Source organism: Herpailurus yagouaroundi, unplaced genomic scaffold (assembly GCF_014898765.1).
Source record: "Herpailurus yagouaroundi ecotype Mexico unplaced genomic scaffold, PumYag 198, whole genome shotgun sequence".
NCBI classification, from domain to species: domain Eukaryota; kingdom Metazoa; phylum Chordata; class Mammalia; order Carnivora; family Felidae; genus Herpailurus; species Herpailurus yagouaroundi.
Genome location: NW_024412429.1, coordinates 10114633 through 10131242, shown reverse-complemented (window position 1 = coordinate 10131242; position 16610 = coordinate 10114633). Strand labels below are relative to the sequence as shown.

The following is a 16610-nucleotide window of genomic DNA, read 5'->3' as shown; positions in this document are numbered from 1 at the left end:
GTTCATTAGATAGAGGTCCTAGTGGGGCTTTGTGCTGACAGTGCAGAGCCTACTTGGGAGTCTCTCTCTCTCTCTCTCTCTCTCTCTCTCTCTCTCTCTCCCTCCCTCCCTCCCTCCCTCCCTCCCTCCCTCCCTGTCTCTCTCTGCCCCTCCACTGCTTGTGCTGTCTGTCTCAAAATAAAATACATTAAAAAACATTTTTTAAAAAAAAGGCATTATGCCCATGAATTACTACAGGGAGTGAGCAACTGATATGAAATAACTCCAGTAGAAGACTGACTTTGGTAGAATGTGAGGCCAGCAGGCTCTGAAGCCGGGGTCGTACATGGGCCAGGACTTTGACATAATTTGGGAAGCTGAGGAAGAAGGCTTTGTATGCAGATAGAGAGTATAGCATGAGCGGAGGCGAGAGTGCAGGGAAGCTTGGGAACCTGAAGGTCGAAGCATAAAGCAGGTCAGTGGTGAGTAATGAGAATGGGGTTGCGACCAAGGAAAAGTTAAGTCCTGACTGACAGACTAAAGAGCTTGGAATTTACTCCCTGGGCAGAGAGAACTAATGAGGGGTTCTTAATCTTGTGGTTGACGGAGTCGGGAGGTGTTTGGTACCATAAAGAGCAGGGGAGGTATGACCCAGCAATAGCACTGCTAGGAATTGACCCAAGGGATACAGGAGTGCTGATGCATAGGGGCACTTGTACCCCAATGTTTATAGCAGCACTTTCAACAGTAGCCAAATTATGGAAAGCGCTTACATGTTCATCAACTGATGAATGGATAAAGAAGTTGTGGTTTATATATACAATGGAATACTACTTGGCAATGAGGAAGAATGAAATCCTGCCATTTGCAGCAACGTGGATGGAACTAGAGAGTATTATGCTAAGTGAAATAAGTCAGTCAGAGAAAGACAGATACCATATGTTTTCATTCATATGTAGATCTTGAGAAACTTAACAGAAGACCATGGGAGAAGGGAAGGGGAAAAAAAAGAGTTCCGGAGAGGGAGGAAGGCAAACCATAAGAGACTCTTAAACACAGAGAACAAACTGAGGGTTGATGGGGTTGGGGGAGAGGGGAAAGTGGGTGGTGGGCATTGAGGAGGGCACCTGTTGGGATGAGCACTGGGTGTTGTATGGAAACCAGTTTGACAATAAATTTCATATTAAAAAAAAAAATCAGTCTCCAAGGCATATCTAATAGAAGAGTCTTGGATATGATACACATTTCTGTCTCAGGAGACAAAACACTCTTGCTGTCACAGAAGCCTCACTGTTGCATCTTCGTCCGTATACTGGGAATACTAATACTTGTCATTAGGATTAATAGGTATAATATTCATAAAAAAAAAAAAAAAGCAGGGGAGGAAGAGGATAAAGACCTTGCCACGCAGGAGAGAGGGAAGGAAGGCAGGAAGAAAGAGAAGAGGCAGAAGGTTTGAAACCTCGGGTCAGGAGCAGGATGGGTTGTTTGGCCAAATGCCTGTGGTTGGGGGACCCAAGGGGTGTTGGCGATTGAAAGCAGAGACGTCAGAGGACAAAGCGTGGGAAGGTGGGTTCAGAGAAAGATAGAGGCAGACTGTGTGGTATTAGAGGAGGAGCCTGGCGGTCAGTACCGGTCATCTGAGAGACAGAGAAGTCCGTGATTGAAGCTGGAAAGATTTCCAGCGGGCCAGGTTTTGAAAGATTTATCAGCAGGAGTCACCTTGAAACAGGAAGAGGGAATGTCAGGAAAAATAACAGAGAACAAAGCTAAACAGTTACTAGATTTGCCGACAAGGATTTCACAACACAGGTAGGAGCTAAGATCATCATATGGAACCAAATGATAGATTACTCCAAGCAGTTTATACACAAAGTAGTTTTATATATTTTGGCCATGATTAAACTTTTTAAACATTTCATTGATTTGTTTTTTAATGAAAGCGTAATTAGCGTAAAGTGTTGTTTTAGTGTCGGGTGTACAGTATAATGATTCAGCAATTCTGTATGTTTCCAGTGCTCATCGTAAGTGACCTCTTGATCCCCTTTACCTCCTGCACCCATCCTCCCCCCCCCCCCCCCCCCCCCCCTCTGGTGATGATCAGTTCTTTGTACTTCGGAGTCTGTTTTTTTGTTTGATTTTTTCCCCCTCTGTTCATTGTTTTTTTTGTTGTTTTTGTTCCCTTAAATTCCACATATGAGTAAATTCATACAGTATTTGTCTTTCTCTGACTGACTTATCTCACTTGGCATTATACTTTCTAGGTCCATCCATGTTGTTCAGATGGCAAGATCATTCTTTTTTATGGCTGAATAATATTCTCGTGTGTGTGTGTGTGTGTGTTCTTTTATCCATTCATCAGTTGATGGACACTTGGGATGCTTCCGTATCTCAGCTATTGCAAATAATGCTGCACTGAACATAAGGGTGCCTGTATCTTTTCGAATTAGTGTTTTTATTTAAACAAAGTAGTTCTAAAAAGAACTGTCTTTTTTTTAGGATGCTTGCTCTGAACAGTTCACATCTGATTGTTGCCTCACTGTTGATGAAAATCTTTCTTCGCTATCGTTACAGTCTCAGGGTCATGGCAAAGCTGAGCTCTCGCACTTGCTGTCCTACTTTGTAACCCTCTGTTTCTTTTCAGTTCACTTCATGTAGTTGCCATCAGTCTTTCTGAATCTGAGGCCACCTGCCTGGTTTCAAATTCTAGCCTGAGGTTTCCTGGCTGGAAAGAGGTAGAGGCAGAATTTCAGCCCGGCAGCCTGACCAGAACCAATGCCCCTGACCATGCTGCCCTTGGCCTGTCATTCCACGGTGGGGCCTACCCATTCAGGAACTGATAGAGATATTAAACAAATAAATGCCTGTACTTACTGCCATCTGACTATCCAAGCTTTCTGTACTTTTTGAAGTTCTTATTTCTGAAAATAAAACCTCATAGTTTAGAGTTTAGAGGGCACAGAGTATATATGGCCTACTAGAACACCCTCCCTTCAAACCATGGGAGGAAGGGGTTCTCTTAAATGAAGTCTGCTTGTCGGGCCCTTTAGCATGACTGCCTTCATTTACAGAATCCACTAGAGTGGCTCTTGAGTATCCCCATGGAAGCTGTGTATTCACAGGTGTATGGATGAAATGTCTTTCTGCTGTTAATATTTGACTTAGAACAAAACCACTAGTAACTTTGTGTTTTTTTCTTGAAAGTATAGGAGGTGTTTGAATGGAATCGTATTTCTGCATGTAAAACATACACTCCATTTTTTAGAATGCTTCTGGTGTGTTGGCGGGCAGTTATTCTCCACACCCTCCCCCACCCCCTGTCAGTAGAGAATTTAAAAAAGGCCAACCAGAGTAGTATTCTAGAATATTAGGTATATTACACAGTTAGGGTAACTTTCTTGCAAATCCCCCTCTCTTTCTTTCTTTTTTTTTTTTTTAACACCAATTTTTTTTATGTGAGAAAAAAGATTCAAGGAAAGTGAAAATTTCCTATTCCATGTTCCTAGATAAACAGATTCAATACTGAAGTTATTTTTTTTAAGGCACTGTTTTCCCTGAATTTATTTGTAAGTTTAAGGTGATTCAAATGAAAATCAACATGTTTTTCAAAACTTTACATCCTGATGCAAAAGTTTAGATTGTTTTAGTTTTAAAACATTAAGCTGATGCTAAAGTTCGTGTGTAAAAATAAAAGATTTATGATAAAGTACGAGTGGTTTTCTATCTGGTGGGCTCCCAGGTCACTTGGTACTTGTACAGATGGACTCCCAGGGTACAAGAGGGAGCCCAGAGATAGGTCCAAGTCCAGGATGTGATAAAGGTGACATTTCAAATCAGTGGGGGGAAGTTGGATTTTTCATTAAATGGTATCAGACCAACAGACTGACTACAAGATAAAATTAAGTCAGTTGCGCCTGGGTGGCTCAGTCGGTTGAGCGTCCGACTTCGACTCAGGTCGTGATCTCGCAGTGTGTGAGTTCGAGCCCCGTGTCGGGCTCTGTGCTGCCAGCTCAGAGCCTGGAGGCTGCTTCGGATTCTGTGTCTCCCTCTCTCTCTCTGTCCCTCCCCCACTCATGCTCGCTCTCGCTCTCGCTCTCTCTCTCTCTCTCAAAAATAAACAAACATTAAAAAAATTTTTTTTAAAAGATAAAATTAAGTCAGATTCCTATATTATTTCCTCCATCAAAGTAAATTCCAAGTCGAAGATTTAAAAGGTCTAAACCAAGGAAATAAAACGCACGGCACTGTGGCTGCCCCGAGCGGATGGGGCCGTGTGGGAGATGGGCCGCCATTCTCTTACTGTAATACTCCCTGAGATCAGGTGCCATGCGTTGCCTGTTCCAAAGTATATGCTATTAATAATTGAACTATAAAATTACTTAAAGAGAATACAGGAAAAAACAAAGTTTAAAAATAATTTTGGAGCATGGTAGCCCCCTGTTATGCAAGGCAGAACCCATCAGCAAGTTAGGAACAGAGGAACATAACTGTACGATCTCTTTGGGAAAGAATTTGACACAGTCTGTCAGCTGAAGAAGCACATTCATTAGCCCAGAAATTAATCTTCTGGGAATTTCACAGAGACGTATGGGACACACGGGAAAAGATGTACAAGCATGTGCATGGCGGGGTTGTTTGCAGTAGCTGAACACTGAAAGTACAATATGTGAGCATCAGCATATGCCGGTTCAACTGGGAGAAAACTGCAGCGGAACTTCCTGGAGCTGCGTAGAAGAGCCACGTCACCCATTCGTGCTGATGGACCTCGGAGAACGTTTCAGGCCATTAAATGAAGGAGACAAACACAAGTACAGAACACAAAGTATCATTTGGGCCCACTTGTATGCTTAAGAACAAAAAGGAGAGATGCCTGGGTGGCTCAGTCGGTTAAGCGTCCGACTTCAGCTCAGGTCATCATCTCACGGTTCGTGAGTTCGAGCTCCGTGTCGGGCTCTGTGCTGACCGCTCGGAACCTGGAGCCTGCTTTGGATTCTGTCTGTCTGTCTGTCTGTCTGTCTCTCTCTATCTCTACCCCTCCCCTGCTCACACTCTGTCTCTCTCTCTCTCAAAAATGAATAAACTTTAAAAAAATTTTAAAAACAAAAAGGATCTCTGTGGGTGGGATATTTGATTAAGTATCCATAAGGAACTGATTAGTAATAGTTGTCCAGAAAGAATGGCAGCTTAAGTGGCAGGTATATTTATTAAATTGCATATCCTTTTATTCTTTTTAAGGTTTTTTGTTTGTTTGTTTTTTTACTGGGAAGGTATTGCTTTTTCAAATAAAAATAAAAACCTAGTCAAAAATACAACAGATTTGCTCTAAAATTGCTAACGTGAGTAAAACAGAACCTCATCAGCTTGTATAATCTCAAAAACATGATTTAAGTGGGGGAAAAAAAAGAACCTACAAAGAGATACGTACAATGTTGTGTAGGTCAGTTTTTAAAACATAAGTTATTTACAATGTAATTAGTAAGTAGTGGAAGTATAAAACCGTGGGCAGAAATGAATACACTGAATACACATTCAGAAAGGTAGTTGCTGGGGGGGGGGGGGGGGGGCGAATGGGGCAGGAGGGACAGGGAAGGAAGAAGGGGAGTAGACAGCTGCTGTGTCTCATAGTTCCTTGTTCCTGGTTGTCAAGTTCTTAAGCAAATATGGCAAAAGGTTAACATCAAAAAAAAAAAAAAAAAAAAAAAAGGTTGATGCTGCTTTTTGTGTTTTCCTCATCTATTTAAATGTAAAATGTATTATTTAGGGGCACCTGGGTGGCTCAGTCAGTGAAGTGTCCAATTTCAGCTCACGTCATGATCTCGCGGTTCATGGGTTTGTGCCCTGCGTCAGGCTCTGTGCTGACAGCTCGGAGCCTGGAGCCTGCTTCGGATTCTGTGTCTCCTTCTCTGTTTGCCCCTCCCCCACTTGCACTCTGTCTCTCTCTCAAAAATAAATAAACATTAAAAATAAATGTAAATTATTATTTGAATTTATTTCTTTAAAATTGTTTTAAATTTATGTCAACTTTTTCAGCACCCCTGTTGTATTCATTATTATGTAACTCCTACTGAATTGAGTAATGTTTTCAAGAAGTCATAAATATTCTTTCTCTTTTTTTTTTTTTTACCCCTAACAACAGGTCAGCAGTGGCAATGACCCCTGGTCAGCCTGGAGTTCTTCCAAATCTGGAAACTGGGACAGCACAGATGGCTGGGGAGCCAAGCCAGAGGGGGCCGCGGCCCAAAGAAACACCTCCAATAACTGGGACACTGCCTTTGGTCACCCCCAGGCCTACCAAGGACCAGGTGAGGAAGAGGGCCCTGCTGGTGATCGGGCCCACCCGTAAGGGGACTAGTGAGAGCATCCCAGTTAAAAATAGAATTTAATCAAAGGAGCGCTCTCGAATGCTCATACTCACTAATAGCAAACCTAGATTTCTGGAGCCAAATGTGGGTAGTCGTTAATTATAATCTTTAGTTCCGTCTTTGTCATCTGTCATGGAGTCGCGAATGCTTGCAGGGTTTGTAAAGCAGAACAGAATGGCCCAGTGGCTGCTGGAGATGGAAGGGCATGCCTCCTATCGCCGTTAGCTCGATTGCCACTGCAGGAGACCCAGCTCGTGCTCCTGGTCCCCCAGAGAGACAGGAAATCTCAGTTTTTTAATGGCATCTTCCCACTCCAGAATCACAGCAACTGATACACATTTGCTTTAAAACTTTGGGCCAAAACAACTGCATATACAGAGTGAGTATAATTTGTCACCTGCTGGTTTATAACCTCTGACTTGCCTGTTTTCTTTTTCCTTAACTACTCATTTGACTCCCAGGCCTTAATGGAAATACAGAGGCAAAAGAGGAATTTATAGAAGGGGAAACAATTCAGGAATTAAGAAAAAGGGTATTTATGTCTTTCTGAAATTAAATAAAAAGAGATCTGCCCCTCATTATTTTACGGCCCCTGTCTGAGCACGTCACATGGAGTACGAATGTGCTAGTGGCAGGGAACCCATGCGCAGGAAGCACGGGGGTGGCGGGCAGGCTCCTGCTGGCAGCCGGGGCTGGGCTGTTGGCAGGTGCGGGAGACACGGGCTCGGGCTGCGACCCAACAGCTAACTCCTGGCTCTGTACTCGGCCCAGATCCTCCCGGTGCATTCAGTGCCTTTCTTTTTCGTTTTGGCATTTGTCTCTTGGCTTCTCCCATTGGCACTGCTAGGGCAGAGATCCCAGGATACCTGAGGCCCTCAGGGTGGGAGACAGAAGCCCAGACTAGGACCAGGAAGGAAGGGAAAGCCTGACAGAGGTCACTGTTAGGATATGAGGCTCCTGGTACTGCCACTTCCCTTTTGTCTTGTTTCTTCTCCATCGCTTCCCCCTCCACTCCCACCCTGCTCCTCTCTCCCTTTCCCAGTGTTATCGTTCATATTAATTTCTTTCCAAAGATCTGTCATTCCCCCCCCCCCGCCCCCCTCCCCCACACTCCCCGGTATTCGTGACTGAGAAGGTATTCAATGCTTATTTGCAAGTTTATAAGGCGAGATTTATCTGTGTGTGGGCCTTGCCCTGGGTACACACCTCGGAGCCGCTCTCAGTCTGCATCTGTCTGAAGTTACTTGGAGGGACAGCCTCGTTTCTAACTTGTCCTTTGCACTAAAAGGCAGAATCCACAATTGGAGCTTTAAACCTAACTAGAGCCTTTGCTCCAGTCTGCATTATAATCCTGTGCTACGCCCTTGTCTCCTGTTCTTTAATTGGTTAACGTAGGTCCGGTCCATAGTTACTCTCAGAAAATTAAGTCATTGCATTTGTATTTTGTTTTTCTTCCCTGGGGATCTTCTGTGCCCACCTCTAGCAACCGCGGGTGATGACGATGACTGGGACGAAGACTGGGACGATCCCAAGGCGGCCGCCCCCTACTTCAAGGATTCAGAGTCAGCAGAGGCAGGGGCTGCTCAGCGAGGCAACAGCCGGGCTGGTTCCTCCTCTATGAAGCTGCCACTTAACAAGTAGGTGTGAAGGGTGTTGGCACCGTGAACACTGTGCGGAAACAGACAGGAGATCCAAGGAGGCTTTCCTCTTTTCAGCGATCTGAAAGGGGGTGAAGTGTGGGGTGGTGATTTGGATCTCAGCTTTAGCTTCTTTAAAGAAAAAAAAATTTTATTCACTTTAAATATATACATTATATGTGTATATGTTATATTCATATATATATTATAAATATATACGTAAATAAGTTTATTCACTGTAAAGTGAAATAGTTGTTGTGTTTAACCATCTGCCAAATACCATCTTTTATCTTTGTCAGCTCTGTGACACATTAAGTTCTTATTGCTGATGTCACAGGAAAGCTAAATATAATCATATTAATAATAGTAACTCTCTTTTAAATGTTTTACCATTTGTTGATCACTTACTGTGTGCTGGGCATTGTGCAGCGTGGTTTGTACGCACTGTGTGACCCCCATCTCCCTCTGTGGTACATGTAATCTCTGTTTTTCTGTGGGAAAAACTGACGCCCAGAGAGGTTAAGGAACTGTTCAAGCTCACACAGGTGCCAAGTGATCTAATCAGGATCCTAGTCGATCCCTCAGTCTCTCAACTACTTGCCTAATACGTTTCAAGGCTTTGTTTTCATGTAGACTTCTCTTAGATTTAAGAAGAAAAAAAAGTGTTGGAACAGTACTTGTAGACACGGTGCCTAACAGGAAAGCATCTGGGAAGGGGGGGAATACGGCCATAGCACTCTGGGATTTCCTGGGGGAGAGTTCTGGATAAGTCTGTAGTTCACAGTGTAGCTCGAAGGAGACAGAATTTCTGACTTCCAGAAGGATCTTCAAATACTCTTCTTATAGTAGTGTGTTTAATACGGTTTTTCTAAAATTACGACCACTTTTTCTCAATGCTCCAAGTCCATGATTCAAAGCTGCTAGGAAGGAATGTTAATCCGTATCTGGAAAAGGTTGTAAACATAATGTTTGCTGTATTTCTAGATGTCAAGATCTAGGTCTAGATCTGCATATGAGTTGTGCAGGTTCCCCTTAGTATATCTAAATAGCATCAGATGATTAAATGAGCTGTCTTCTAGCCACACATTCTTCCTACTTCTCTCTCCACTTTCTTCCAGTATGTATTTTCAGGCTCCATTGCACACATAATAACCTTAGTCATTCGTATTGACTATGTGCTGTTTCCTTTGGTGGAATAGGAAGTTCTCAGTGTGGTCCGCAGTGACATAAATTAGTCTGTTCTTTAAACCTAAATACAAGTGCATTTAAACCCGTTTTGCTGCCATGTAAGCCCCCCTTGGACAGTGAGGAAGCACAAACTCTACAACAAATGTGTGGCCAAGTGTGCCTGGCTAGTCAGTGAGGTTCTGTCTCATGCCCGGGTCCCTGTTTCTGTTTGCCCTGGCTCCCCTCTTTCAAGTGATCTTGGGGAAGACAGGTGACCTGTTTGAACCTCCGTTTCCTCATCTCTGAAGTGAAGGGGATGGCTTTAATTTAAAATGCTCTCTGCTCTAAAATTTCAGTTCAGGTTGAAACCAAATCAGAGGAGTCCTCATTTGCACCTGAACCTCTGAGGCCTCCCTCTCTCTCTCTCTCTGTCTCTGGTGCTGAGAGCTGTTTAAGATCCTGTGTGTTTTTTTTATTTAACTTGACTCATGTATGAAGGGCTCACTTATAACAGTTGTAAAACTTTTTAAAGTATTAGCATTTTTCAGGAGTTAATCCATTTTATATGATAGCTGTATTCCAGTCCTGGAACATGAACCTTACACTAGAGAAGGAGAATAGAAATGTAAGTGTACTTGGGCATTATAAGAATCTATCTTGATAACACTCAGAGAATTAGTAAATGGCACTGCTGTTCGGTAAGTATTAAGTGAGTCGGCCCTAGAGTGTTGCTGTGATCCCTAAGAATACCAAAGGAAGTGTGAAATGAGACTCTGCACCCAGAAGCTTACAGTCAAGGAAATTGCCACTCTGTGACTTCCTCAATTTTTCCATCAGTATTTTCTAGCGGAAGCATAGGTTGTTTTAATGAAACCGTTCCAGGGGCCCCTGGGTGGCTCAGTCGGTTGAGCGTCCAACTTCAGCTCAGGTCATGATCTTGTGGTCCATGAGTTCGAGCTCTGTGTCAGGCTCTGTGCTGACGGTTCGGAACCTGGAGCTGACTTCTGATTCTGTGTCTCTCTTTCTCTCTGCCCCTCCCCTACTCGTGCTCTGTCAAAAACAAATAAACATTTAAAAAAATTTTTCTAAATAGAACTATTCCAGATGAGTCCATTAATTCATTAAGTATTTAGTGTATTTTTCCCACAACTCCTCTGGGTCCTGGAAATACAAATACCTTCTCCAAGGTGCTTCCGGTCGGCTATAATGTGTAAATGGATGATGGCAATTAAGTGTGATAAATTGTATAGCAGAAGTATGCTCAGAATGTTGAAGAAGCACAGAGAGAGCTAGCTGTACCAGAGGCTGTAGGGAATACTTTCAAAGAGATGATGGCATAGTTAGAAATAACTTTAATTTATGAGTATATTTGTGAGGCTCTTTATATAACTCTTACATTTAATTCCCTTATCGTCTTAAAAGGCAGGTCATATTGGTCTCATTCTTCACACAAGGAGACGGGAGCTCTAAAGGTTACATAGCTTTTAATTGTTGGAGTTGGAATTCGAACCCAAGGCCATCCAGCTCCTAGACCCCTCTTTGTTCTCTCTTGTATGAGCTATGTTTAAAGGATGTCTTAGGGAAAAGAGGATAGAGGTAGGTCCTTTGAAGATGAAGGAAAAGACAGGCCCCTGAGACCAGCATGTTGGCCTTTAATTTGGTATTTGAGTGGAATACAAGTAATGTAGTTGGTTTTTTATAGAAATAATACTTCTTTTCCTATTATAGGTATTTTGCTTTCTGAGGGTCTTTTTTTCCTGCTTATTAAAAACATTTCTGAAACCCAAATTAATCTTGCCCTCTTTAGCACTTTGGCGGGCGGGGGAGGGGTGGGGGGGGTGCCTGGGTGGCTCAGTCAGTTAAGTGTCCAACTTGAGCTCAGGCCATGTCTATCTCACAGTTGGTGAGTTTGAGCCCCACATCGGGCTCGCTGCTGTCTCCATCTCTCTGCCCCTCCCCATCCCCTTTCAAAAATAAACATTAAAAAAAAAAAAAGAAAGAAACCTCTTAAAATAAAATAAAAATAAAAACAAATCTTTAAAAAAAAAGTAGCACTTTGGATGGCTATATGTTTATTCCAGTGTTTCTCCAATTTTAGAATGTGTGTGGAGTCTCTTTACTAAGGAGACCGGTTTTCTTTTGTGTCCCCTAAACCAGGTCTGAAGATAATCCAAAAGGAAATGGCACAAGTACTTATGGACAGCGACAGCTTCTTTGGGATAATTGTGGCTTCCTTGAGGGAATATGTCAAAAGGCAGCTTTAATTTGGATATAAAAATGCTGGCATGTGGCCACTGGCCCATGTGTTCAACTCAGATGGCTGTTCTCGGTACTTTCTCCTCCTGTGCCCTGGGGGACGTTTTTCTAGGCTGCCCTTCACTCTTTGTGGGGTGATAGAGTGTTTCAGATCCAGTTAAGCAAATAGAGTACCCATAAATATCACACCTTCTGGAGTCAAACTGTTCTCTGACCAGATAAAGCTTAATTAAATGACTAATTGGCCATTGAACAATCTGATTACATTAGGTTTCATTTACCACAGTTTCCTAGTCCTGGTACATCTGAAAGACAGAACAAGGTTAAAACTGTTGTATTAAGTAAATGTGGACAAGAGTTGGAGAGTTCCTCTCAGGAAACACGTAAGACTCACGGGCATTTATCTTCATGATCAGATTTCCCGGATTTGCAAAACCTGGTATGGAACAGTATTTGTTGGCCAAGCAACTAGCAAAACCCAAAGAGAAAATTCCTATCATTGTAAGTTCATTCACTTTTGTTTGCTTGCTTCGTTTCTAATTAAGCTCTTTTATAATGCTTGAAAGCCTAGAGGGTTATTAGTCTTTTGGAAGGTATTTTTAACACATCTAATGCTCCAGGTAACTGACAATATGTATTAGTATTGTAAGAATACTAAAAATATTTAGCATACATTAATGCCTGTCATTATGTTGTTTAGGTATATTTTATTTTTACTTTTAAGACTATTAGTAATTGAACCAGCAGCACCTATAGCATATTTTTGTTCAATAATTTTTTTTCTCCAAAGTGTCTTGAAGTATCTTTTATATACTGTCTTTCTACCAGCCCTATATATTTAGCTAACAAATCCTAATCCAGATATTTAGGTCTCTGCCCTGGCAAAATACAAGCATATTATCAAAATAAAATGTTCTTTCCACTGCATTGGTGACAGTTAGCTTTTTCTTCCAATAAACCAGCTGTCAGGTCACAATAAGGAGCTAGCAAATAAAAACTGGGAGTTGGTGACACCATTAAGAATCTCTCTCAAAGAATAACTTGATTATTACATAATGTGACACGGGCTCTCTGGTTTCACCCAAATGTTGACTGCTGATAGATTTTCTGTCTAAGCATTATCTAACTTCTGGAAAAGAGAATTCTGGCTGTCTTTTGATCCTATGGACTTGACCTAGTAACTGTAGGACAGGGATGGAGGTGGGAGTGGGGGCCTTGGGTGTGATCACCGTAGGCCCAACAATAGGAGGTGGAAACACCTGGTCTCATTCTATAATCTCTGGGTCCTGGGAAACTTGATAGAACTGCAAAACTGATCATTGGATTTATTTTTATTGTGTTCCTACATCTTTGAAAAGCTTGAAATCCTAGAAACTCGAGAAAGAAGGGCTGCAAGCAAGAGCCCCTTTTATCCCTTTCCCACAAAGCAAATTTGGGGTAATTACCTTCTGAGTGGTTAGAGATTATTTTAATTTTTAAATTTTTTCTTCAGATTTTTTTTATGTAACTTCTGAACATACATTATTTTGTTTTTTCGTTAAATTTAAAACTCCACAGGACTGGAGCCCACGGCCCTGCCCCTCAGATCCTCAAAAGGGACTTTATCACAAGCCCAGAAGGGTTGGAATGGAGCTGAGGGACCCATAGGTTATAGGTAGAAACGGCCCCTGAACCCTGTAGGCGGGCCTGCCCAGGCAGGCTCCTGGCATGAAAAGGGAAGCCGAGGAAAAATGCCTTCAAGTCTTCAGAAAACTGAGAGAAAGCAGAGATGTGGTTCTTTGCTTTTGAGGCACAGCAACTCTACCCACTAAGAAAATTAAAAGCCTCTGGATATTGGGCCCTAGTCGATCGGAGTTACCTCTCTCGGTCTCAGTCACTGAGAGACACTCCCCAGAGGCTCCTGCTCCACAGCTTTCAGAGAGTTTTCTGGATCTGAGCTCCCTCTCAAGGAGTCATAGTAGCTCCTTGTCAAGGTCTTCCGTTTAGTCCTCCAGTAAGATTGTTTGAGCCCTGGTCACCCTCCTGACCTCATAACCTCTGAACTTTGATACACCACCCCACTTTTTCCTCCTTCCACCTTTAGAAAGAATTAGGACTGAACATGCAGAACATGAGAGTGAGCCTTGAAAGAATTTGATGGCAGTTTGATGTTGTTGAGACATCCAGGTGTGTAATTTTGTATTTCACAAAACCATCAGTCTGTGACAGATCGGAAACGTTTTAAAACTAGCCCGTCAACACATACGACTAGGACCACTGAATGGGAGAGAGGAAAACTGTGTTCCATCCTGCCCTCTCCCAGGAGAGGGAGGCAGACATCTCTCCTCCGTGGCCTGAGATGCCCACATGGGGAGCAGGAGGGTTTGTCCTGGCAAGTGTGTTCTTTAATACATAATCTTATCAGGAACAGGGAGCGTTTACATAACTTCTCAGAGAAGAGCAAGAATGATCCTCCAAAGGACCTCTAGTCCTCTAGTCCTAAAAATCCTTTAATGACTTATATCTAGCATATTGACTATTTTTGCATGTAACAAAATCACCTCTCCCTGGAACATTGTGTAGGTTGGAGATTATGGCCCAATGTGGGTTTATCCTACCTCTACGTTTGACTGTGTGGTAGCAGATCCCAGGAAAGGCTCCAAAATGTATGGTCTGAAGAGCTACATTGAATATCAGCTAACACCTACTGTGAGTATCTGAGTTATCAAAACAGAATCGTGCCTGTGTTCCTAGCTACACTTTGCTTTTTTCTTCATTTTCTATAGTTGGCATTGGTAACATTTTCTTCTCTCTCCCTTGCATTATAGAACACTAATCGATCTGTAAACCACAGGTATAAGCACTTTGACTGGTTATATGAGCGTCTCCTGGTTAAGTTTGGGTCAGCCATTCCAATCCCCTCTCTTCCGGATAAACAAGTCACAGGTGAGTGCATGTGACCTTCAACTCAGGATGACAAGTAACAAGACTGCAGATAGAGCATCTGTCCTAATGGAAATCAGTAATGACATTTTCCATCTTCTAGAAGAACAACATATGTGTTTGGAAACAGTAGCTAAGTGTTGTACATCCATGTATACTGGACAGACATTTGGAAGTTACCTAAACATCTAATAAGAATATTGCCTAAAATTGTTTGAGTTCTTGCATACACATCTTAAGTTGTAGCGGTCATTGTGTCTTTATTGCTACATGATTTCCTGTAAAAGAAATACGTGACTTTTTTCAATGTGAAAAGTGACACCTGAGAAAATAGGAATGCTCCAAACAACCTGAAATGGAAATAACAATGTATGATCCAAATGATGTAAACCTGTCATGCAGTTCAGGTGTGTTATTTTCATGAGAAGTATGTAAATATCAGATGTTGTAGAAGCCACAGACCTTCTAAGGATTAACGTAAGAAGCTGCAAAGTTGTTTACTCCGTTACTTTGGTGACAGATAATGTTTAAATGTTTTTGTTTACTGTTGATCATCACTCTCTGCCTTAATTATTCAAAGTGTCCTATTTCTCCTGTTTGTTTCTCCTACACCCCCTGCCTCAACTGATCAATATGGTCAAGATCAATATCAATATGGTCAAATGATCAAACGGTCAGTAATTCACAGTGCTCTGAAAGCCCCTTGTAAAAATGCACTTAGAGAGTATTTGTTTCTCTCTGCTTTGAGAACTGTCACTGGTTTTTGTTTTTTTTTTGCTTTTTTAATCTGCAACCCGGTATAGACCCTGGAATAGTAGTACTCAGAACTCCGTATGTTTGTCTTGGAATAAAACTGTGTAAAGAGGCTGAACTTCACTAGAGATTAGAGTTTTAAAATGCGGCCACAAAACTTGCAACTAAATGAAACTAGTAAGAATAGAAAGGGAAGGATCCAAGATGAGAGCAGGGCCTAAAAGGTCAGTGCCAGAGAGGCTCCACGTCATATACCCCGAACGGCTAACCGGAACTCGGGGGGAGGAAGTGTGGAATCTGGGCAGGAGGACTTCTTTCCTGGAGGTCAGGGAAAACCGGAGAGGGTTTAGTCCTCACTCAGCCAGAGCGGAGGTGGAGAGCTGGGAGACGGATGGGGACTCCAGGAGCCAGATGGCCGAGCCAGCACCAGGCACTTGCGGCGTTGGGGTGAAGCCACCTGCCTGCCAGGGGTCACGTGTCCCCGTGTGCCGCTCCGTGCTTTCTCACGGCCGAGGCACTCGATGCCGCTGAAACAGGCGCTTGAATCTGATTACAGATTGTTCTTTTGACGTCACAGGATGTGTATCAGCTAGTCATTAGCCAGAATTCGTTACCTCGGGTAAGACGGTTACAATCTCCTTAAAACTTGGTGCTGTATTTTGTCGTGTATTTAGGTTTCTCTGAAACTGTTGGAGGAGATGGAAGGTTTTGTTTTTAAAGAAGTTGTTTTGATTGTGACTTTCTTTTTTTTTTGGAAAACTTTTCAAAAATTTCCAATGGTAGCAGAGGGGTGAGTGGGGCTGCATTGCCAAGTACGTGACAGACCCGTCCTGGCACTCATCTGGGTGGCTCCTGAGCGGGCCCTCCTGGGGGGGGGGGGGGGGGGGGGGGGGTTGGTTGCTGAGTGAAGGCCACGTCAGGGCGGCCAGGTTGGCGCAGATTGTCGCTTCCTCCCCCCGCCCCCCACCCCGCAGAGGTGTCCCGGGTTCTGTGCCCAATCCAGATACTCACTCTTCCTCCTTTTTGTCACCCTTATTGTTTGAAATCACAGCTTTCCTTTTTCAAATTTCACTCCATTTCCTTGAAAACTTCAGTTCTGCCTTTCTCCTTGTTTTCAAATTTCAGTCTGTTTCCCTGAATTTTAGCATTCTCCTTTATCAACTTGATTGGCACAATATGGGTTTCATGGTGTCTAAGGAGCTGTTTCGAGGCTGTGGGGATTTCTCACATCTTTTAGGTTTTAATACATTGTTTTCTCTGAATCCGATAACTCAGTGCTATTTTAAAGCATCAGAGAGCCACACAGTTCCGCCCCCAAACTAAGGTTTGGTTTTTTTAAAGCTCAGGCCCGAAGCCAGAGGGATGTCATAGAAAGCAAGAAAGCAACAGCCGCTCAGTCTGAAGAAAGTTGAGCTTTGATTCTCTGACTGGGACATGTGCCGAGGAAACTGAAAAGCACAGAAGCCACTTTATCTGTCCCCTCTCTCGTTTGCCTCCTGCCTGTGATACCCACAAGATCATTATTATATAAACC

The 16610-nt window shown here is 42.8% G+C and overlaps 1 protein-coding gene across 2 annotated transcripts in view; it reads left to right on the top strand.

Moving 5' to 3' along the window:
- Positions 1-16610, top strand: part of SNX9 (sorting nexin 9) — a 117328-nt gene that overhangs the window by 69329 nt on the left and 31389 nt on the right. For both annotated transcript variants that reach the window (XM_040448774.1, XM_040448775.1), the window contains exons 5-9: positions 6116-6281; positions 7825-7978; positions 11818-11902; positions 13964-14089; positions 14209-14326. In XM_040448774.1, coding sequence (XP_040304708.1) covers positions 6116-6281; positions 7825-7978; positions 11818-11902; positions 13964-14089; positions 14209-14326 — 649 coding nt within the window. The remainder of the gene's footprint in view (positions 1-6115; positions 6282-7824; positions 7979-11817; positions 11903-13963; positions 14090-14208; positions 14327-16610) is intronic.